Source organism: Rhodamnia argentea, chromosome 9 (assembly GCF_020921035.1).
Source record: "Rhodamnia argentea isolate NSW1041297 chromosome 9, ASM2092103v1, whole genome shotgun sequence".
In the NCBI taxonomy this organism is placed as follows: domain Eukaryota; kingdom Viridiplantae; phylum Streptophyta; class Magnoliopsida; order Myrtales; family Myrtaceae; genus Rhodamnia; species Rhodamnia argentea.
Genome location: NC_063158.1, coordinates 20,929,003 through 20,951,750, shown reverse-complemented (window position 1 = coordinate 20,951,750; position 22,748 = coordinate 20,929,003). Strand labels below are relative to the sequence as shown.

The window sequence follows — 22,748 nt, the reverse complement described above, 5'->3', positions numbered from 1 at the left end:
TATTTATTGCTACAATCTATTGACCGTAACTCATTTTTTGATACACTAACAAATATGAACAGGCAATCCAATGTACGTGCATGCTGACGAGAGAATGGAAAAATGACACAAATAGCCATTGAATTTTGGCCCAATAAGCAATGAAATCCATAAATTTTTAATTTGTTGAATGTTAGCCCTGAATTTTAGCCTAATAAACAATTTTTTCCTTGAATTTTAAAGTTGTTACGTGTGGTCCATGAATTTACGGGACATGTTCAATTGAGTCCCTAGGCTATATAAAAAATATTTAATATTGTCTTGCCACTAATTCAAGTTCCGAGACAACATTGGTATTTTCATATAATTCAGGAGCTAGATTGAACATAAATCAAAAGTTTAGGAATCATATTAAACAAACTAAGAGTTCATGAATGATATTGTACATTTGTATAAAGTTCATGGACCATATTATATATTATGCCAAAGTTCACAGATCATCTGTGTCATTCTCCTTTAGAGAATTATTGTTAGTGTCATGTGAATACATCGACGGAATAGTGGTTATTAAGGGAGGATGTAAATATTTGGATATAAAGTGATTATTTTTATTAGGGGTGAGCGATTACAAGTTCCTTACATGTTTCACGTGAACCCCGAAACCTACCTATTGGAATAGGTTCCTCATTTTGTGGAACATGGAGCCTACCCGTCATACCCTGTCAATTGTTCTAGAGTCGGTTCCAAGATATTCTGGAACCTGTCAATTTCTTTTCTTTTCCTTTTCATTTTTAGTTAAGCAAAATGATAGTGAACACAACAACCACAAAGGAATTCGTAAAAGTAGGGGTAAACAGTTTCAAGTTCTTTACGGGTTACACATAGAACTTGAAACCTACTCATTGAAACATGTTCATAATTTTTTGGAACTTGGAACCTATCTTGTATACCCCGAAACTTAGAACCTACCTTGTATACCCCGAAACTTGTAACTTATATTGTCACGGGTTCTAGAGTTGGTTTCAGAGTTAGTTCCAAGATCTACCTATATTCTACCCGTATTCTTAATTGAACGATTGTATTGAATCATCACATTTAGTGACTATCACTTGATATAATAATCCACTAACCACGACTTATATTTATATACAAGAAGAATATGATACATTAATGAAGTAAGAGTCTCAGTTATACTCGAACTAGTGGCTCCAAATTAAACACACATAATCGGATTGCGCGAAAACATGTACCTAGAAAAACTCAAAAACTTGTTTCAGTTTTCAAGTTTCGGGGTCCAAGTTTCAAGTTCTAAGTTCTATGTGGTGGAATCTGGAATCTATCCATTGGAGCAGGTTCTTATTTTTTTGAAACCTGGAACCGCATCGATTCCCACAAGTTTCGATTCTCGATTTAATTTTGGAACCATGCTGATTCCTAATTTTTATGAAATAAACAAATTAAAAAGTTGAAACACGTTTGTGATATATTTCTTAAATCAGAAAGTGAAGATGAGGAGGTTCGCACGTGCTTCCGCAGCTTGACCCAGACCACACGCCTAAATACAGTTGGAACCGGCGCTACCGGCAGCCGCCAAACCACAATCTTGCTACGTGGCGATGTGTTTTCCACATGACATCCAACGCTCCCCAATCCTCCACGTCGCTGCTGGATCGTGAATCCGACGTCGCCCTCCATTCAACTAATCCCACGTTAATCTTGTGCCCCACCCCCATTCACTTCTCCCTCCCTAATTTCCCCTTTTTTAAAAGGAAAAAAAAATCCAACCAAAGAAAAAGGAAAAAAGAAAACTTAAAATTATACCTACTACTGTGACATTTTTAATCTGAATTTTTTTTCGCGGCATAAAAAATCCAAACTATGTCTATTATGATATATATATATATATATATATATATATATATATATATCATAAACATTTTCTTGGGACACAAAAAAAAAAAAAACTGAGTTTGCTCCGTCCTCTGATTTTTCAGCCAAAACTCCATTTTATGATTTTTCAGCCAAAACAATATATTTTTTACGTGGGCAAAATGCCAACACAATTTGCTTTCCAGCATCTATACGGGTAGATTTCTAGCAGTGCTCATAGACGGAACCTTGATGGATGATAAATGCGTCGCACAAATACGAGTTTGGAAGTTATAGTGTAAAAAAAAAATTATAATAAATGCGTCACATTGGGCATAGTTTCGAGTTTTTGGCGGCTTTCGCCCAATTCAAAATGATTTTGCCAACGTAAATGCTTCCTTTTAAAATTCATAACATAAGAAATCTCAAACCGATACACCCGTGCCGTATTTAATTTTCAGTCACAGAAAATAAACCTAATTACTATTACCAATGCCATATTCGCTCCGAAACTAATATGCACGCATCACAAAAGAATTAGGGATCTTAGCAAGTTTTCGAATGAGCAGATTTCGACAATTCCTTGACCTACTAATTCGGGGATTTGGAATTTTTTTTGTTTTCGTAATGCGAAAATTAGCTTGAAATAAATATGGATCCGTGCTTAGTAAGTTGAAACTTTTTACGGCACAATAATTAACTTTATTTATTTTTTTCATTCTAGAGTGGAAATGTGAAAAGAATTAAAGCGTCGGAAATGGATTGGCCAATGGGGGGGCCGTTCTTTGCTTTGACTTCTGCCATCGCGGGGGTCGTCACGTTGACTGTTGCCACGTGGCGTGACGGCGGCGCGCATGCATTGCTGGGAGACGTTACTGTCAAGGTAACGTCGGCCTGCGACATGGTGAAGCCACGTGGGCCATCTATGACTTCGCAAACGTCGGACGCGTGAGCATCGAACTTTCCGTCAGACCGACTACTAATTTGTTTTTTTACGTCAGACCGACTTGCCACGCGTCATCTTGGCCGACACGTGGTAAAGTGGCACGATGTAGAACCTTCTCGCCAACACTGGACTTTGTGGTTTTTTTCCTCCCTTGTCCGTGACAAGTTTGTTTAGACTTAATTTAAAGTACTCTGATTAAAAAAAAAAAATTGAAGTACAAAATATTTGTAGAAATTATGAAGAAAAAAATGTATGTGAATTTAGGGAGTCAAAGCTTGTATTTGAGAAAGCTATTTAAGTGTTTAGGATTTAAAAAAAAAATCAAAGTGTATATCACGAAATCTGAATTAAGCAAAAAGTAAAAGTCTATCCACTATCCGCTCTTAATTAGATTTAAATGGGATGTAAGAATATTTATTGGTGGTAAGGGCCGATTCATGTTGTTTTGGTTTAACACATGAGCTAATTTCTAGAATTAATGATCGAAAATTTAGTGGCATCCAACATGTGAATGTTACAAAATTTTCTTGATTTAGGGATTTACCAGGGCGGTAATGACATGGGTAGTTCATGCCCTTTCAATATCGTCTATGATTTTTAATTTTTTCCAATTTAGTCTTGAATTTTTTTTTTTTTGAAATTAACTTAATGTGATCCTCCTTGTAATTGGAGTTCCATTTCATGCGTTTTCAGCAGGCATCATGGCATGCAAGTTCCTAGAAATTAACATACATTGATTATGTGGCATCTCGTATGTCACTTCGTTGAGTTAAACAAGCGATCGAACAATAAAATATATAATAAGAAAATATATTGGACATCACATTTATGTGGTTCAATTGGAGTAAACTACGTTCAGAATGAGAGTAGCAAAAAATTACATTGTAGATAAATTGAGACAACGGAAGTTGTAACTACACTTTGGTCAAATACTCTCAATATTTCTCAATTCTCAACTACACACAATAACCTACAAGTATTTAGCTTCACAATTTCTCATGAGATAATATCTCATCCTCAAAAATGAATTACTCATTTTCACAGTTTCAAACACTTGGAATGTAATTCACGAGCACGAGCTCCTCTTGGATACTCTTTACAATGAAGACCCACTTCTTACATATAAGAGAATCGGATCTAAATAGGAAACCACTTAAACTAAAAATGAACTCAAATTCGGAAGCCTACTTGAATTAGAAAAGTTTCATTTTCGGGCTCAAACTCGAAATACATTTTTAACAGACATTACACCTAGTGCCGAACCTTGACACCTAGCTCAACCTCAGGCGGTCTCACCCTCCAGCGAATCTCTAGTGGAGATCACGACTGATCGTGCAACCTCAATTAATAGAAGTGCTTGAGCTCAAATCTTGGTTGCAAAGCCTCAAATTCGAGTCACGTGACCTCTCACTCTCATATAAGTCACATGTGTTGGAGTTGATGAATACTTCGGGGACCTTTGTTTCTCACACACGGGCACGCCCACGTGAGCTTAGGGAAACCGAAGTATGATCCGACGACATGTGACCCCCGTGTACGGGATGCGGGGGTTCGGGGGCGGCGCCCTCGAAACCTCAACGGGTTTGGACTTTTGCTTAAGTTAGCCCATTTGTTGAAGGGTTAAAGGGTTTTGAATAGATTAGGTTTTGGGCCCGATTAGGGCATATATATATATATTTGCTCGTTTTTTTTTTTTGCTAATTATTGTAACGAGTGTGTGCTGTGTAGACCAAAATCATAGTGAAATTTCTTTGCGGGACGTAGCCCTATTATGGGGTGAACTTGGATAAATCGTGCATCGTCTATTTTTCTTCTATTATCTGTGTGATTATTTTGAATCGGTTTACGATAGATCTCTTCGTCGTGACCTCTCATTAGAGGTCACACAGCTCGATCGAAGATGGCAACCTCCATTAATGGAAGTTCTTGAAATCTACAACCTCGGATTTGATTTGCGTGGCCTCCGATCGACGTCGCGTGAGGTCGCGGGCTTCAATCGCAGGCGGCATGGAGGTGGGACCACAGGGCATGGAGTGAGAGAAAGAGAAAAGCCGTGGGTGCGGTGGCTGTTTGAGATTCACTGCTTGTGGTGGCGATGGCGGTGGCTGAGTTTCAATTTGCTAGTGGCAGGGGACAAGTTTTTCTTTGCGGTGGATGAGCTTATCTTGTTGGTGGCGACGTTGGCAAGTTGCAGCCGGAGGTGGTGGCCGAGTTGGAGGTGGTAGGGACGAGTTGCCGCATTGGACGGCGGCTGAGTCATCGTTGTGCTTTCCAGTTTGGAGCGAGAGAGAATTTGTTTTGATGACCGAGTGCGATGAGAATAAGGAGAGAAACGGTATGTGATGACTCAATCCGAGGGCAAGAAGCGATCGTCGGGAAGAATAGATCCAAATAAGGATAGACCCCCGATAGACTTTCAGGATGATGAAGTGTCCACACGTACCTTAAAAGACAAAATCGGGAGCCACCCGTACAAAATTTTGTAATTTTTAATGATATTCACCAACTACAATAAAACATTTTGACAAAAAAAAATAGACTTTCTAAAATTCTGACCCAAAAAAAAAAAAAATTAGCTTTCTGAAATACTGGGAAATTATTTTTTATTTGGATTTTTCTTTTCGTCCACTTGTTTTTTGGATTTTATAAGCCAGGACAAAGCAAAGCTGCAAAAATTGCCGTCGCCAACCCCCCAAAAAAAAAAAAGAAAAAGGGAAAAAGAAAACCCCTTGACCGAGGTAATATGCCAGTTCGATGACCTACTAGCTATCCACGCGCCTAAACAGTGCGTGGGGTCCACGACTTTTCCTTGGTCAACGCTTCAAGCAAAAATCCAAAGGCTGCTTTCACTTTACTTTCTTTAGGTAAATGGGCAAAAACGTAATTATACTCCACTCGCCATTTGAAGGAAGCACCAAACTTCCATCAATTTCGAAGTTGAAAATTTGAAAACAAAAAATCAAAATGTCCGCTCGAGGCACAAAAAAGTAATTTTTGAAAAAAAAAAAATCCTGGGTTTGCGTAATTAAATTTTGACTATCCGATTAATCATTGTTTTCCACAATAATTTAGAGTAAAATTTTACCTTCATATGGCGAGTTTTACGCTCGTGCAATACCGATATTAAACTGGATATATCCTAATTTTTAAATGATTATTTTCGGTGCTTAAGAAAAAGTCTCATTTTAAGATTCTACATGATGTTTGAATATATGAGACGAGGTATTTGCATGATCTCGTCGGTATTCAAAAGAAGAAATGTTAGTTTTTGTTTCCGTGAAAATAGCCAAGATACTCGATGCAAAATTAGTTATACAATCGTAATAGCATATATCGCTCACCGATGTCCAATGAAGCCGGAGATAACTTACGTAATATTAAGATTCAACAAAATGGTCTCTTCGAGGAAAAAAAGAAGAAGCACAAAACAAAATAATTGGTCGATAATAAAAAGAAAATATAAAGATAAATTCTAAAATGATATATTTATACTCTAGTCCTAAACTTCAAAAACACATTTCTTTAGAGCCTAAAATCAAATTATCCTTCACCCATCAAACAAAACCCATGCTACAAACCAGCAAATGATTTCCAATAGGACGCAACAATACCAAAATTTTTTTCCCTCAAGAAGCCAAAACAAATATAATGTTTTTCGCTATTAAAAGTTCCGTCAATAGTAATTAATTCATATGTACCGAGACGGATATATATCGCCAGCCATTGGTAGGGATCGAACGCCACCGGCGGCCCTCTCCATCGATCGCCGACCCTCATTGTCCACTCCTCCCACCATGGCCGACCCTTTTCACGACATTTTCGGACTAATATGTTTCATGTTACATAAATCACTACTCATGTACCTAGTATTGGCCATAATTCTAAAGGAGCGGCAGCGTAGCGGCAAGGGTTGCAAAGCCCTCTCACGGTGAATATGCTTCTTTTTATTTTAAAAAATAAAAAATTAATTCAAATAAAAATCAAATTAAAAATCAGATCCCGATCAAACCAACGTCATTTTAGCCACGTCACCGCCATGTAGGGGGAGAGAAGACATTAAAAAAGCCACGTCGGCATTCTCCGTTAGTTAAATTGGATGGAATTAACAGAATGACTCGATCGCATTAAGTTGATAAGTTTTATGACATAATTATATATTTTTTTTGTAAATTTTAAGATTCAATTATGTTTTCACGAATAAACTTTAAGGCTTCCCGTAAATATCTATAATTATTTATGGTAGGGAAGCAATTAGAGAAGGAGGATGAGGAGGAGAGGGGGAGAGGAGAGAGAAATGAATGGACAAGATCGTCCTCGTCTGAGTCGAGTCATCACCAAACCCAAAAACAGGACAGCCTCGGAAAGTCAGCCTCGGGCCGCCTTCCTCCCAAACGCGCAAATTCATCCTCTGCTCCCACGGAAAAATCTTCAATCCTCCTTTAAAATCTTTTCTTTTTCTCCGCCTTGACTTGATAAATCCGAAGCCCCTTTCACTCCCCGAAAGATTCAATTCAACTCTCTCTCTCTCTCTCTCTCTCCTCACTTTTTCACCCAGTCCCACCGAACCTCATCGACGACAAACAGCAAAACAATAAGGAGTAAGCGTCTCGATTCCTTTGCTCTCATCTTACCCACCTCCACAATCTCTCTCTCTCTCTCCTCTTCCTGTCTTCTTGTTCTTGCCATTGCTGGAATTCGTTCTTTTGCCGGAAGTCGCGGATTCCCCCAGTCGTTTCCAGGAACTGTGGGTATCTGCAGAATAAGGGGTCGTTCTTAGATTCTCGATCGTTTTTAGTTCTTTTTTCCAAGATCTGGTGAAAAACCCTGCATACCCATCTCGCGGGAGGTGGAAATTGTTTCGGTAGTTTGTTAAATTTCGCGTCTTTCGATATCGAGGAATGGCGACGGCGGCGATTTTCTCGTCGCTCAGGCGGCGGAGGTCGCCGTGCTTGGAGGCCTTCTTGGCCCCGGTTGACCTCACCGACGTGGCCCTCATACGGACCCTGGCTTCGATCTCCGGCGAGCTGGTCTCGTGCTACACGAGCAAAGCCCTCTTCTTCCAGCGCAAGAACTCGCGGTCCTTGGTCCGCAAGATCGAGGTCTTCGTCGCGCTTTTGGAGTTCCTGAGGGATGGGAGGTCGGATTTGCCTTCGGCCGCGGTTCTCTGCTTGAAGGAGCTGTATCTGCTGCTGTACCGGTCGAAGATATTGCTCGATTACTGCGCGGAATCGAGTAAGTTGTGGCTCTTGCTCCAGAACCATTCGATTTCGGGTCATTTTCATGATCTGAATCAGGAGATATACACGCTCTTGGATGTTTTCCCGTTGAAGAACCTCGAATTGAGCGAGGATGTTCGGGAGCAGCTCGAGTTGTTGCAGCAACAATCGGGAGGGGCCCGGTTTCATATGGACAAGCACGATGAGGAGCTGAGAGTTCAGCTTTTCTCGTTTCTAAACGAGTTCGAGAACGGGCAGATTCCTGATCCGGTCAAGTTGCGGGTTTTCTTCATGGATAATTTGGGCATTACCAACGCAAAGAGTTTTAGGGCGGAGATTGATTTCTTGGAGGAACAGATTCATAATCATGAAGGGGACATCGAGCCTCCGACTTCAATCCTTCAAGGTTTCGTTGCGCTTACCCGCTTTTGCAGGTTTCTTTTGTGCGGATTCGAGGAGGACGATGTTGGAACTAGATGCGGAAATACGAAGAAGCATAGGAAAGGGTTGATCGCGCAGGAAATTGCTGATACCTTCATTACAGTTCCAAAGGACTTTTGTTGTCCAATATCTTTGGATTTGATGCAGGACCCGGTTATCGTCTCAACCGGCCAGACATACGATCGGAGATCGATATCCAGATGGATGGAAGAAGGGCACTGCAACTGTCCCAAGACAGGGCAAATGCTTGCTCATAACCGCCTTATCCCGAACCGGGCTTTGAGGAACTTGATTATGCAGTGGTGCACAGCTCATGGAGTCCCCTATGACCCCCCAGAGATGATAGATACATCAGCAGAAGCTTTTCCGGCGGCTTCGCCCTCCAAAGCTGCCCTTGAAGCTAACAAAGCCACGGCAAAACTTCTTGTTCAGCAGCTGGCAAGTGGGCCTCAACGTGCGAGGACGATCGCCGCCAAAGAGATCCGATTGTTAGCTAAGACGGGGAAGGAGAACCGAGCTTTTATTGCCGAAGCTGGGGCGATTCCCCATTTGCGGGAATTGCTCTCATCTCAGAGTCCCATTGCCCAGGAGATTTCTGTCACAGCAATGCTTAACTTGTCGATCTACGACAAGAACAAAAGCAGGATCATGGATGAGACAGAATGCCTGCGGTCCATCGTGGACGTCTTAAGGATCGGCCGAACCACAGAAGCGAGGGAAAATGCTGCGGCGACATTGTTCAGCCTCTCAGCCGTTCACGACTATAAGAAGAGAATAGCAGATGAGGGCGGCGCAGTTGAGGCCCTAGCAGGACTCTTGAGAGAGGGGACACCCAGAGGAAAGAAGGATGCGGTTACCGCTCTGTTCAACCTGTCGACGCACGCGGAGAATTGCCTCAAAATGATCGAGGCTGGCGCTGTGAATGCACTGGTGGGCGCCTTGGGGAACGAGGTGGTTGCAGAGGAAGCGGCAGGTGCATTGGCCTTGATTGTTAGGCAGCCGATGGGGGCGGAAGCGGTTGGAGAGGAGGAGTCGGCTGTGTCAGGTTTGATTGGGATGATGCGGTGTGGGACCCCACGGGGCAAAGAGAATGCGGTCGCGGCATTGCTTGAGCTCTGCCGGAGCGGTGGCTCAGCTGCCACTGAGAGAGTGGTGAAGGCGCCGGCTTTGGCCGGGTTGCTGCAGTCTTTGCTCTTCACGGGAACGAAGAGGGCAAGGAGGAAGGCGGCATCGCTAGCGAGAGTATTTCAGAGGTGCGAGAACGCGGCATTACACTTTGGAGGCTTGGGGGTGGGATACGTATTCGCTGGAAACTCCGCTGCGAGCAGGGATTCGGGCTTCGGCAACGACGTCTCAGTACCGATGTCGATCCCCGTATCCGTTTTGTAGGGGGTAATAACGGAGGAGCTCTTGCTATCTTCAAGTTTTTCTAATTCTTGTTCATATATACGAAAATTCTTTTATTGAAATATAAAGCTCATGAGAGGAATCATAGCTATAATATCACTGTGGCAGAAGCGTCTTGCTCTTTTGAAATGCTTGGATCATTAGTCTACCATTTCCATTCATTCTCAAGACAAACATCCCTGCACCAGCGGGATTTTGCACAGTGTTTATTTACATAGCCGCGATCCATCTTTTCTGCTGTTGGGCGTCCGAGCCAAAATTCCCTGTCGAAATCTGTGCCGTCTCGGCGATAAGAGTCGATCATGAAACAGAAGGAATCTGTGCTTCTCGGCGTTCCAACGCAAAGTTCGGGGTTAGACATTCGGCGCGATTTTAGTTTCCTGCATCCATGTACTGTTCGAAAGCTGATTCCAGATATAACATCGTCAGCGATGTTCGTTGAGGCGAGACTAGTAAAAGGGTGGTTGGTTTAGGGCAGGGAGGAACTGATTCTAATATTTCTCGGGATTCTCCTGGAAAATGGAAAGCTTCTGGTAGAAATTTTCTCATTGCTCCCGCGGCTTTCTGGGAAATTTCCCCCGATAGGAACTTCCTTCAATGTTCTAAGCTACCAAGCGCTGACGATTTTGGCTGTCCCAACGACATGATCAAATCAAAGAGAACGAAAGAGAGAACCACGTCAGTCATACGTCTGTTTCTAGAATGGTCAGAACAAAACAGCCTGTTCGTTTATAAAGAAAGCTTTTATTAAGGGCGCGCACGATGATCATTTCGTTTCTCTGTTTCTCTTTAAATTCTGCTTTTGGAACAGGTTTGGATCGAAAATCCTTTGATTTACGTAATTTTATTTTTCTTTTTTTTGAAACAAAATTTCAGTCTAGAAATAGATTTGAATATAGAAATGAGCTATTTGTGGAATAGAAACAAAAATAAAGAATTCTTCTCATAGCTCACTCCTTCTCTCTCGTGTCCCTCTCGCCAGTCATTGTCCGAAGCCCGGCGGCCGGTGACCGAAGAAATTTTATGCTGTTATCAAATAAATTTATTCGTTGTGACACATGTTTCTATACTCAGAAACTCGTTCAGAAATAGACATAGAAAAATATATTTTCATCTAGAAATTATTACCAAGAACAAAATGATTACCTTTGGTGCTAAGTAATGGATGCTAGCCGTGTAGTTCTGTAGGAGGAAATGAAGAGTATGGATCCTAGGCTAGTGGTCCTTTAGTCGTAGATTCTTACGAAATAATCTTGAAAACTCCCTTTTTACTTCCAACATGAAAAATTCTTGATTTAGATGCGGTGAAAAAAGACGGCCAGCAACCGTTTGATGAGTCTCTGCTTCTTTCAAGATGTTAGAACCAACTGAGCATCTTGAAAAATAAAAAAAAGTTTTTGTCTATTCTATGTCCGACTCTCTTTTCTCTGGCTTTTGATCGACCGGTTTACAGAGTATGAGAGTCGAACTTCGCATTTATGATATTAGCGTTCCCGCCGCCTCCAATCCTGGTAGGGCCGCCAGCATCTCGAATTTGCTTGGCGAAAGAAACACCCACTTCGGGAGGAAGATTCGTGGCAATGGCGAGGCCGCAAGATTTTCTTATGATGGGTTTTCGATCACAAGTTGTGGTGAGTTGAAATCCGACGAAACGTTGCTTGGTTTGGGATTTCTTGAGTGATGTGCTACTGTGATTGCACTTTGCTTGCCATCATGTTTTGCCCCCAAAGAGGCGCAACACGTACGGCTCGCTGAAGAGAGCTCGAGCAAAACGTCCCCCAAAGATTCGTATCTGGACGATCCGCCCCCACTTTCGCTCGCGTTTTACCTAATAATTAATGGGTACTTTTCCTTTTCCGACACGGGGATTCGTCGATCCAAGGTGCGTAAGATGAGCTTTCTCGTCCCAAAAGACTTCTACGGTGGAACATTTTCATTGGATTTTTTTTTTTTTTTACTTTTCTCGAATGGTTTTGTTCCCTTAACTTTGTATTGCATTAACTAGCAATGGCCGGCCCCGGTACGGCCCGTGAAGGCCGGGCACCGCCCCTTCTCCAGATGGGCCTGGCCCGGCGCGGTGTTGTGGCCGTCGCTGGCTATGACAGTTCTTTCTACTCCCTTTATGTCATTTTCTTGTGGGGGGATTGGTGCTGCACTAGCAAGTTCTTTGGACTTTATCGGTGTTTTCTTCATTCTTCATTTCTTAGATATTATTCATGGTGTATCGATACCGACTTTGGTGGGACTAAATTGAGTTGTCTTGACCACCGCAGCCGATGGTCGTGAAAGATGTATATTGTGCAACTTACTTCTATGCTCGATTAATCACGTGTTCATGTCGATTTAATATGGAAATAACCAAAAAAATAAAAAGTTAAGAGTCATTGGACATGCTTACGATTGAATTGGTGATATTGTGCCAACATATCAAATTGCATGGATAATATCAATATTTTTTTTTTCAATTACTTGGCTTTCTCATTGATTCTCGCTGGAAGGGTCCTTTAGTGGTTTGGTAGTGTTGGAAGTTGGAGCCAAATTGGAGTGAGGGTGGGGGGGCCCAAGTCTCCATGATTGAGCCATGGACACTTCATCGGATCACATTAGGTAGAAGGTGGAGGGGAGAAAAGAAGAAAAATGGAAGTGGGAGTCACTATTGGTCCCCGCACCTAACACATCATTGGATAATGTTTTAAAATTGACAATCTTGTGATGATACATGCATGATCAAAACATCTTTGGCAAATAGAGAGCTCATCCCAAGTGGAACTTAACTAGTTGGAAGTCATGATGGCTGGACATGATTATGAATGCGAAAAGAATGCTTGGCTCTTGTTTTGATCACTCTTAATGTTAGTAGACCCGTCAAAAATGGGTGAGTCGGACTGGATCCGGTCCTACACAAATTGACTCATTTAACCTGCTTTCGTGCAATGCAATTTTAGTGACTTATACCTGACTCAAAATGTATCTAATCAATCTATACCCAATTCATATTACTAAAACACTTTCAAATTTAACATGATTTAAGAAAACTTATAGTGAGGTGAGAGGGTGGAGTGAGCGAGGGCGAGAGAGTGAAAAGAGAAATATAGAAGTAGGTTGAGTCCAAGTAAGTTGTGAACACATTTGACACACATATTATTTTAGACTTTACCATTATAATTATGCCGATGGCACTTTTACTAAATATAACTAATCTATATAACAATTCAGCTAATTAAACATAAGTTAAGAAATAAGCATATCACTCATTTTGACAGGTATGGTGTTTAACTATCTCTATCCCATGTAAGATTTCATGCACTACGTTTGTACCATAGTATTTGCAGGTTTTAAATTGAGGAAATGGGTCGGGGTCAAAGAGGATGAGTACCCCAAGAAATGACTTTGGAGATGATCAAAATTGCCCCCAACTTTGATTGTGATGGGGTCCCAAATTGCTATTGAACACCTCAGAATTAGGTGGGAAGATTGGTAATTCTTTATTCCCTTGGTAGGGTGGAGGAAGCCGCCGAGATTTGACATTCATTTTCTTGGATTTTTTTTTTTTTTGGTCAGAATTTTCTTGGAAATTTACATACCCTAAAAAAATAGCTTTTTTTTTTTTTAATTCTCTAAGGGACCCAACACTTTGATGGATTGGTAGAAGATAAGAAAACAGTATTGGGTAAGGTGGATGCCAACATGAACAGAAAAAGTCACTAAAAATCCTAAATTATGTCAATTATTATTGGGGCTAGCTTTATCACCTAGAAGAGAGAGTGAATAGGTGATTTCAATGAACTATAGAAATCAATATGGAATTAAAATAGATAACCTCATCTTAGCTCGGAGATGATCGCTAACAAGATATGAGGTGTTCTCGGATGTAGTTGCGTGCATAATTCAACTATCACAATATAATAACAAAGAGTTTAAGGGACAGAGAATTTTCATAGAGAGTTTGTAGTGATTCGGCTTTGTTCAAGCCTATATCCATTTCTTCACGCCGACACTCAATCGGCTGGATTCCATTAGTGACTATCTCGGAGGTTACAATACGGTGGCGATTTCCGAGTCAATAGACTTCTCGTCTAACACTCTCTCACTTAGATGTGAACCTCTAAGTATTACAGTGCTTGGATCAAGAATTTAGAAAGGACGTGAAGCTCTCTTGATCTTGGAATTTAATATCCTACTCTCTTGTTTTCGTTCTTGAGCCTTGAGGTCTGCTTTTATACTCCTCCATCTCCAACTGTCCATTACAAGATCTCAAGAGGACCGCTCTCTAAACTTCCCATTTGGAAGAGGCTGTATGCAAAGGATTTCGTAGCCATTGAGGTTGATAAATGAAAGAATCCCCCGTTAGATCAAATCGCTCATACAATTATGATATTGGGTTTTCATAAATATAGTTCTTCATTAGGTGAGTCATTATCGTTTCCTTAATCCGCGTCATTGATTAATCTTCAAGATTGAGAATCTCCAAGAACGATCCAGCTTGATTTGCTAGCCGTTGTGGTGATATATAATTTCAATTAAATCATCTCAAATATATCTCTTGATATTCTGGTCGTTGCATATGAAATACTTCCTCAGAGCTTGAGCTAGGTAACAACGTCCGAGCTCCTCATACAATGTCCGAGCTCCCCGCTCAATATCCGAGCTCCTTGCACAGCGTCCGAGCTCCACAAACAATGTCCGAGTTCTTTTAGCAGCGTCTGAGACTTTTAGATGCAATATTCGGGACATCAGATGCAATATCCAGAACTTCACTTGAGCTTTTATCTTCTGGTTCCTCCAAGCGTTTTGGCAATCACGGGTCTACCTCGTTGTTCACCTATCCAAGGTCTCTCCAAACTTTACCAAACTTCCCGTTCTAGGCTTGTTCACCTTCTACTCGGGTACCTCCAGCTTGTAGACACCTATACGTCCAATCCCTTGTTCACCATTGATGGAAAACTCATAACCTTCAGACGTTCTAGTAAGACAACATCTACATAGTGACTTGTGCGCCTTTCACCTGGTTCTCCTCAATCAATAAATGCATTAGTAGCTTTTGATTATTTTGTCATCTTTAAAACATCATCGGGGATTTTCCCTTATAATTATAGCACATTTTTCCTAAAAAAATTTTGTGACACAAAAATCCATAAACTTATATTTATGTGGCACATTTACTCAGACTTCTACTAGTATGATACATTTACTACAAACTTTTTTTTTGTAACACTAAATACTCCAAACTCATAGGCATATGAACTTGTGGGGATAAATATGTGACACGGACAAAATTTTGGGATTGTTTGGAGTATAATGTTACACAAGTACAATTTTAGGATTTTTACTGTCACAAAAAAGTTTGGAGTATAATGTGTCACACAGGTATAATTTTAGGACTTTTAATGTCACAAAAAAATTATGGTAAACGTGTAAGTAAGATTTTTGGTAATTAGTTTCCTAACGTAAAACGTAGTTAAGGATGGTTTTTTTTTTTTTTTTTTTGGTGTGAGAGACAACAAGCAGGATCATGATGACAGAAAAAGTAAGTTCCGCGAACAATAATGCGAGAGGCTGTCGCACAGGAAGTGGAAGTTGGTGTTTCCTTACGTGTGACGGCAAAAGTCATTTCCTCGTAAAAGGAAAATAGTGGAAGTTGAGTTTCATGTGTTTGAATACTTTCTAAAATGAAAGCTACTATCTTAACAGTTATTTATTTTTTAACATACGATTTTTTCATCGATGAGTATTTTTGCAAAACACGTGATAATGATGTCTGAGTTTACGATTGAGATTGTACCGTTCCTAACAGTATTGTAAGAGAAACATTTCCCTTTTGAAATTACCTTGAATTATAATTTGAAATTTGGCGGGAAGGGGAAAACATCTACTATTTGCTATGTCATATTAGATTGTAGACATAAGCGTATCGAAAGTTTCAAAATGTCATGAAAATGTAATCGTATTATGAAACTTTCACTGTGTATAATCAGATTCCGAACTTGTCGGATCTGTGCAATTAAGTCCATTTATTAGCTCTAACTAATTTCGTTCATGGAAAAATGTTGCATAATTTTTTTCTTATTCTTGCACCACATCAACGCCCCGGATATTAAAACAACTTTAAAAATGTTGCGTTGGGATTTTCCGAAAGTCAAACTTCACTAATTTTGGTACTCAATTGCACTTTTTGAAAGTTTAGACTCGATTAAACTTCGATGATAAGTTTTGGGACGTCTAGTGTTGCTGCCATAATTGACGAAACATTTTCATTAGGAAAGTTTCTCATGTTAGCCCCTACTCTTACTAATCCTTAGTCATTAAAACACCTGCCATCATGTGGACTTCTAATTGCAAAGCAATTAGAAACCGAGGCGGACTTTTAATGCGAAGGTGTCGGCATTGTGCAAGACTCGAACAAATAGAGGTCTCGAAAGGTTACGCTCGAAGTGCATTATTTGGTAAACATGCCCGAACTTTTGATCCCAGAGGAGAAACAAGGAGAAATCACTAGTGTGCAAAGGCTGGTTCAGAGTGTTATATCATGTTCGAATTGCGCATAAAAGGGTTGAAATGTCTTCGTTTTTCCAAACAAGGAACTAAAGTAAATCTTGTTTCAAATAAAGGCCAGAAATATTCAAATTGTTTCAAAGGAGGGCCTAGCCAAAGGATATTTTTATTCTTTGCTTTTTTTTTTTTTTTTTATTTATATTTTGCCTTTTCTTTTCTTTCTTTCTTTTTCTTTTTCCCCCTCCCTAGGCCATCGCCCTCACCCGAGCCGGCGTAGGGCTACCCTCGCCCGAGGCTACCCTCGCTCGAGTAGGCGTCGGGTGAGGTTTGCCCTTGCCGACGTCAAGCGAGAGTAACCGTTGTCCGGGTGGGCCAGCCTGACGCTTGGCCTCGCCAGCCCAACTATCAAAGCCATGTGACCGGGAATCTCCATCTCACGATCTCATTTCCTCCAAATCCCATCCATGGCGAACTCACCACCTTCATCCCCATTTTCATACAAAAAAGGGAAAAAAGAGAGAAAAAAAAGAAGTTGCAAATTCGAGCACGAGTACAAATTCTTCTTCTCCTCTCCACTCGGTCAATTGGGCCCCACCTGTGATCGCCAATCTCACGGTTCACAATCCACCACGTGTCCAACTCAGCAAGCATTCGCCACCCTGGTCCATCTCCTCCTCCCGCTCGCTGTCGCGTCCATGCAACATTTTCCAACCGGCGCCTCTGTTTCTTCTCTCTTGCTCTAAAAGACCGCAGCACGACGCTGCATTAGCTCGCACCTCGATTGCAAGCCATGGCATCCTCTGCCGTGACTCCACCGCCTTTGGCGTCCTTCATCACCAGCAAGGCGAGTTCAAATGCGGTTGTCTTTCATTGTCACAAGCAAGGCAAGGGGCCTTCGCACGATGCTGGCTAGGACGAGGGTAGCCTAACGCCGCACATGTGAGGGTGGCTTGAGGGCGGCGATGGCCTAGGGAGGGTAGAAGAGAAAAAAGAAAATGAAAAAAGAAAAAAAGAAATAGCAAAAAGAAAAAAAATTCAACAAAGTAAAGGACGAAAATGCCCTTTGGCTAGGCCTTTCTTTGAAACAATTTGAGCATTTCATGCTCTTATTTGAAACAAAGTCCACTTCGGATCCTTATTTGAGAAAACGAGACACTTCAGGCTCTTATTTGGAATTTTTCTTCTATTTTTAAACACATCCGAATCTATTTCTACGTATTTTCCAACTATGTTTTATTTTTTTCATTAATTTTGGATTTTATATGTTAATTAAAGTTTTTCTTTGGTCTAAATGTTAATTAAAGTTTACTTAGCACTTTTTAGTATATATATACCTCATAGTACGCTAAAGGGATAACTAAAGAAATGGTTCCTAAACTTTGGCCCAATGTACAATGTCATCCCTAAACTTTTAATTTGTTCAACACGACCCGTGAACTTCACTCCAATGTGCAATGTCGTCCTTGAACTTTTAATTTGTTCAATATGATTCTCGAACTTTTGGTACATTTTCTATTTAGTCCTTGGACTATATAAAAATGTTCAATATTGCCATAATTTGTTTAATATGGCCCCCGAGCAAATGAAAGTTCTAGTATAACATTGCGAATTAGGCTAAAAGTTCATGGATCATATTGAAAAATCAAATTTCAAGGACGACATTGCATGTGGGGCCAAAGTTTAAAGACTGTTTATGTCGTTTTCCTTGCTCCAAAAGAAAACAGCTACAAACACTAGTACTCTCCGATAGATGATTCTTCCTACACCCCTGGCTCTCTTCTCACGGTTCCTTCATTGTACGAACTAAGAAAGAACTGAAATAGGGCCGCGTTCAAAAGAAAAGGCAGCAAATCCAAGATGACAATATACACAAATGGTGTACCGTGGGCTTCCTGGAAAGTGGAAATGGCTTTTGGGAAAGTCCAGCGTTGTAAATGGGGCATTAAACCTTCATGAATTGACTGGTGAGGATGAAGAGCCCGGCTCGTTTAATAGTCCAGGACTGAAAAGACATGGGCAATCTTTGAGCAGATTGGAACTAGGATCATGGTTCCCCTGAGGGCAGACTTCTTTTGCCTTTCTTCCATGTTCATTTGTTTCGGTTTGCTTGCTACACGAATCTGCCTCGGTTCGCCCCTGAAATCCCTGCCTTTTTTTCATGTCCTAATTGGGACAGGAGTTCGACCATGTCTTGTCCGGTCTGCATTTTTCCCGCAATTGTGGTTAGACCAAGTAAAATGAGTCATTTGTGATCGAGATTAGGCGTTGCAATTAAGGAAAGTTGCCTGCCCTTTGGCATGAATGGAAGAGCCGATCATCAGCAACTCTTCGATCGAATTCGGCAAAGAGGGCCAACTAAGAAGGATTTGTAAACCAGAGGGAGCAAACTGATGCACATGAAAACTGACAAGGCAAATTAAGGCAGATCTGTAAGCATAGATTTTCAGGCGTTAGCCACAGACTCTTTAGTGACTAATGATTCCTAGTCCCTTGTCCCACACTCTGCCCAGAAACTGTCAGATTAATCCGCACCCCGAACATGTGAATGGAGAGTTAAGAAACCGAGTTTGATGCTCGGAAAGAGTCCTGCAATTGCTGTTGCTTCAGTGGAAAAGGAGAGAAGCAGAACTCATTTGCAAGTTCGGTGTTTCTTTGGTTTGCTCTAATTTTCCTCAATGTTGTACAACCCTTTGGGCCGAAACTCTCTCTGTTCCCTTCAATTTTTCTCACTCTCAAAAAGAAGAAAAAGGAAAGAAAATGCGAACTAGGTACTGACCACCTTCTTGGGCACAAGAATGTCAAAATCACTAACGGTCCATTCAGCAACCTGATCAGGATCTTTGAATATTTCAGTCCCCAAATCTATAGACGCCCATTGCCTCCTAGCACTTGGTGTCCCTGGATCCTGCAATAATCGTCCACACATGTCATAAGTTGAAGCTAAGAATGGAAACGGACGGTCGAGAATGTGTATGTCCCCGTCCTAGGGCCTTGTTGGCGGTAAGTCTGGGCACGCCCAGCGTGCTGTCAAGCTCATGATCAGATCTATTTCTTGATGAAGGGAGAAACATGAATCCGAGAGGAAAAAAATAAAATAAAATCGAACCTGGTAAAAGTAGAGTGAGTGAGACAACCTCCCAACATCCAATTCCCATGTCCTAGGGTCTCCAATCCAACCCTCCCCTTGCCTCGTCGGGTACCCGTACTCACCCCACACGGGGTGTGGCAGAATCTGCAGGATCTCCTGGGCCTGTGGGTTACTGTAAGGGTCGCACAAGCTGTAGGGCTCCTCAAGGTGCTCGGCGTTCCCTGGTGAGCAGTGCAGGTGGTATGCGGCATAGGGGAACCGGGCAGTGTCATTGCGGTGGACCTGGGTCCCGTTCTGGAAGGTGTGGTAAAGGGGACACACATCGAGTTTGTCCGGGTGGCACCAGGCCCTGGTGTTGGGGTTCAGGATCATTTCGCTGTACCTGGTGACATCTGAGGTCACGTCCCCATTGCATGGCTGGCCATTGTTCTTCCAACAGCTTCCGATGTCGATTAGGTAGAATTGGCTGTTTGGACCCCCACCTTGGAGCACATTCAGAGTGAACCTTACTTTGAAGTTTGGTGACTCTGGAATCTGTGTCGCATAAATGAAAACATGATGGTAAGTTTGGTTTGAGTACAAGCTAAAGTTAGTCAATTAATAATCTTTTTGCTTCTGACATAACTTTGCACCAGAAGGACATGATTGAGATGTTTCACCAAATGGGGCTATGCTCAATTCTCTTTCTCCGAATACCGAAACGAAATCAAAATCGGAACGACAGTATTAGGAGCACCAAGTGAACTGTCATTTGTTTCCTTATGATGACTTGAAATGGAAGGAAGAAGGATGTGCTCACAATTTTGGACATTCCCCTGGTGGGGTAGTGATACCCACCAGAGATCCCCCTGGTGGCATCTGATCTCAGGTAAAGCATCAGCCATGGATACTTCTTTGAAGTCCTCAAGACATGATGGAACACCCAGCTCTTGCCCTTCCCAATTTCCTTCTCCCAAGTCACAGAATAATAAGAATTGTCATTGCCAATGCCACTGAAAACACCATCCAAGTCCCATGACCCATGAAACCTTCCCTTAAGAGTAGTCAAATTAGGGCCTTGCAAAGTTGTGTAGTCATGGTACATCAGCGGCTGGTTCATGCATCCCTTGCCGAAGCAAGGGAAGGCAGCGTTGGGGCCGAAGGGCCCGACCTTGTGGCCGTTTTTCGGGCACCTGGAGGCGAACGTGTCCATGTTGCCGTTCTTGAGCATGATCATCCAGAACTGCCACGGTTTCGGGATGTCCTCGACCTGGCATTTCGCGCCCAAGTAGAGCTCCTTCAGCGCGGCGTAGAGGTCCGTGTTTAACAGGGCTTCGGCGTGGAGTCCCGGGAAAGGGTCTCCCACTCCGAGCCTGTTGTCTACCTCCGTGACCCTGTGGACCAGTATGTAGGGCAGCAATTTGCACAAGGAGCAATTCTTTTCTGCATCAAAATGAGGTGCAATTGGAAAATGCTGTCCCCAGAACTCCACTAATATATGGTTTTGCTCAAATCAAAGAGAGAAAAATGAAAAAGAAAGCAGAACAAGCAATCTGTCATGGACGAAGAATGAGAATCACATTAAAGAAAAAAAAAATCAAAACGCATTTTAAGAACGGCGAAAATCGACAGACGAACACTTTATACAGATGACTTAGGCTGCTTGGTCCAGGATATGTTGAGCAAAGTGAACCAAGCACATTAACCAGGAGATCACCAGAGGCACACAAAACAGGATTCTTATCAATGAGAAAGGAGATGAAAATGAAACTGAAACAGGAAAACGAGAGACTGACCATCTCTACTAGGAACGGCTCGGTAAATGTCGAAGCAATCAGCAGCTCTTGGGCTTCCCATGTGAGGAGCTTCCTCGCCAACCTCGTTGCATTGGTTCCACGATTCTATTCCCAGCCTCAGCGCGTCTCGCCTCATTCCCGGGTCACCAACCGCCGACACATACTCCGTGTTATCGGCGCTCACGGACGAAAAGGAGACCAGAACGATCAGAATGAGAAAGCAACTCAGGCTCTCCTGCTCAGCCATTTAACAAGGGACAGACAAACACAGAGGCCCAAGCAGATGAGCGTCTACGTGTATGTATCTGATCTTCTTTAGAAGCATGGACAGGCCCTTTTGCAAATGGAATTGAAGACCAGCTAGGAACTTCAACGAAAGGGTAAGTCTTTCCCTTGGGAATTCAGCTTTGTGTATGCATGGAACATTATCTTTTCTTCTCTAAAAGCTTTCCTTTTTCAGTTTCCCCATTAGGTAGAAGATCTGAAGCTGCTTTTTCTTCTTCTCTGTCCTTTTATTTTTTATTTTGATTATTGTGGTTTGGTGCATTTGGGTGGCAAATTGATATCTTTAGCTCTCTTTCCAATCAACCAAACTTTCTTGTGAGGGAGGAAAAGGGCAAAGCATATGTCTTTCCTTTTCCTCTACTTTCTTCATTCGAAATTCCTCGCGGCGCCTATAATTTGAGGGCACGAACGTATGCGGGCGCTAATACGCGCGAGAATTTGTAGAAAAACCGACATGCGAGAACGGGTCGAGAATTGAAACTGCTATTTCGAATTGAGAAATATTAAACCCCTAGGTTAAATGGGTAAATTACATGTTTATTATGTAAAATTGTGTGAGAGAGTAGTATTCCAGTTCTCTAGGGGTTTCTTTCAGTCAAAGGGATACCTTGGTGATGTTCTACTCCAGTTGGAATGCAATCATTCTTTCATTTCCCTGTCATCGTTGGTTGCACTAAACTTGGGCCGTGTTAGTTGGTCAAGAAGAGGGTCGGGGACGATTGACCTCTCCATATTCCAAATCTGCACTCAAAAGTTTCTGAAAAGAATTATATATATTCCACGAAATTTTGACTTTGTTGGAGGGATTTTTTTAATTGTTTGCTTTCAACGTGGAGGGAAAATTGTTTGATTAGTCCTAGACCTATTGTATGGATGTCAATTCAGTCCTAGACTTTTTAATTTTACCAATTTAGTCCTAAACATTTGCGCAAAATTTCAACGTAATCCTTTCGATCAAATTTTGTCTGAAATCGTTCAACGCGGCAATGCCACGTTCGAGGGTCGGTGATGGTTGGTTCGTCACGTCGGTAATATTCAGCAAAAAAAGATCATCAATGCCTAATGAAATTGATGTAGCAGTGGTTTGCTGGAAACTCAGAGTTTTTACTTGATCCAGAACGTGTGATGTAATTGACCGGAATGACGACATTATAATTTGGCGCAAGGTTTTGGACTAAATTAGCAAAACTGAAAAATTTAGGACTGAATTGACATTCGCACAATAGTTTAAGATTGATTGGGTATTTTTC

General features: G+C 41.7%; 2 protein-coding genes across 3 annotated transcripts; one reads left to right on the top strand and one right to left on the bottom strand.

The window, feature by feature from the left end:
• Positions 1-7,200: 7,200 nt before the first annotated feature.
• LOC115753009 (U-box domain-containing protein 17) lies at positions 7,201-10,020 on the top strand. Its single transcript, XM_030691475.2, has one exon. The coding sequence runs from the start codon at positions 7,693-7,695 to the stop codon at positions 9,838-9,840; it is 2,148 nt and encodes a 715-aa protein (XP_030547335.2). The 5' UTR covers positions 7,201-7,692; the 3' UTR covers positions 9,841-10,020.
• Positions 10,021-18,906: 8,886 nt separating this feature from the next.
• On the bottom strand, positions 18,907-21,698 carry LOC115753026. Of its 2 annotated transcripts, XM_030691495.2 has the most exons (5): positions 21,582-21,694; positions 21,214-21,526; positions 20,238-20,860; positions 19,457-19,972; positions 18,907-19,255 (listed from the first exon to the last, which is right to left on the bottom strand). In XM_030691495.2, exons 2-5 carry the CDS (start codon positions 21,458-21,460, stop codon positions 19,115-19,117), a joined length of 1,527 nt encoding a protein of 508 aa, XP_030547355.1. In that variant the 5' UTR covers positions 21,461-21,526; positions 21,582-21,694; the 3' UTR covers positions 18,907-19,114. The 2 variants fall into 2 exon arrangements, with proteins under 2 accessions (XP_030547355.1, XP_048141774.1); XM_048285817.1 differs by having other exon boundaries at positions 21,214-21,698.
• Positions 21,699-22,748: the final 1,050 nt, after the last annotated feature.

What these genes read in the sequence shown, in the direction of transcription:
- LOC115753009 (XM_030691475.2), top strand. Translation starts at nt 7,693, where the DNA reads ATGGCGACGGCGGCGATTTTCTCGTCGCTCAGGCGGCGGAGGTCGCCG.
- LOC115753026 (XM_048285817.1), bottom strand. Translation starts at nt 21,460, where the DNA reads ATGGCTGAGCAGGAGAGCCTGAGTTGCTTTCTCATTCTGATCGTTCTG. An exon ending in CCAGGGGAATGTCCAAAATT is followed by an intron (nt 19,973 to 20,237) that starts GTGAGCACATCC and finishes TATGCGACACAG; the next exon opens with ATTCCAGAGTCACCAAACTT. An exon ending in ACTCACTCTACTTTTACCAG is followed by an intron (nt 19,256 to 19,456) that starts GTTCGATTTTAT and finishes CGATTATTGCAG; the next exon opens with GATCCAGGGACACCAAGTGC.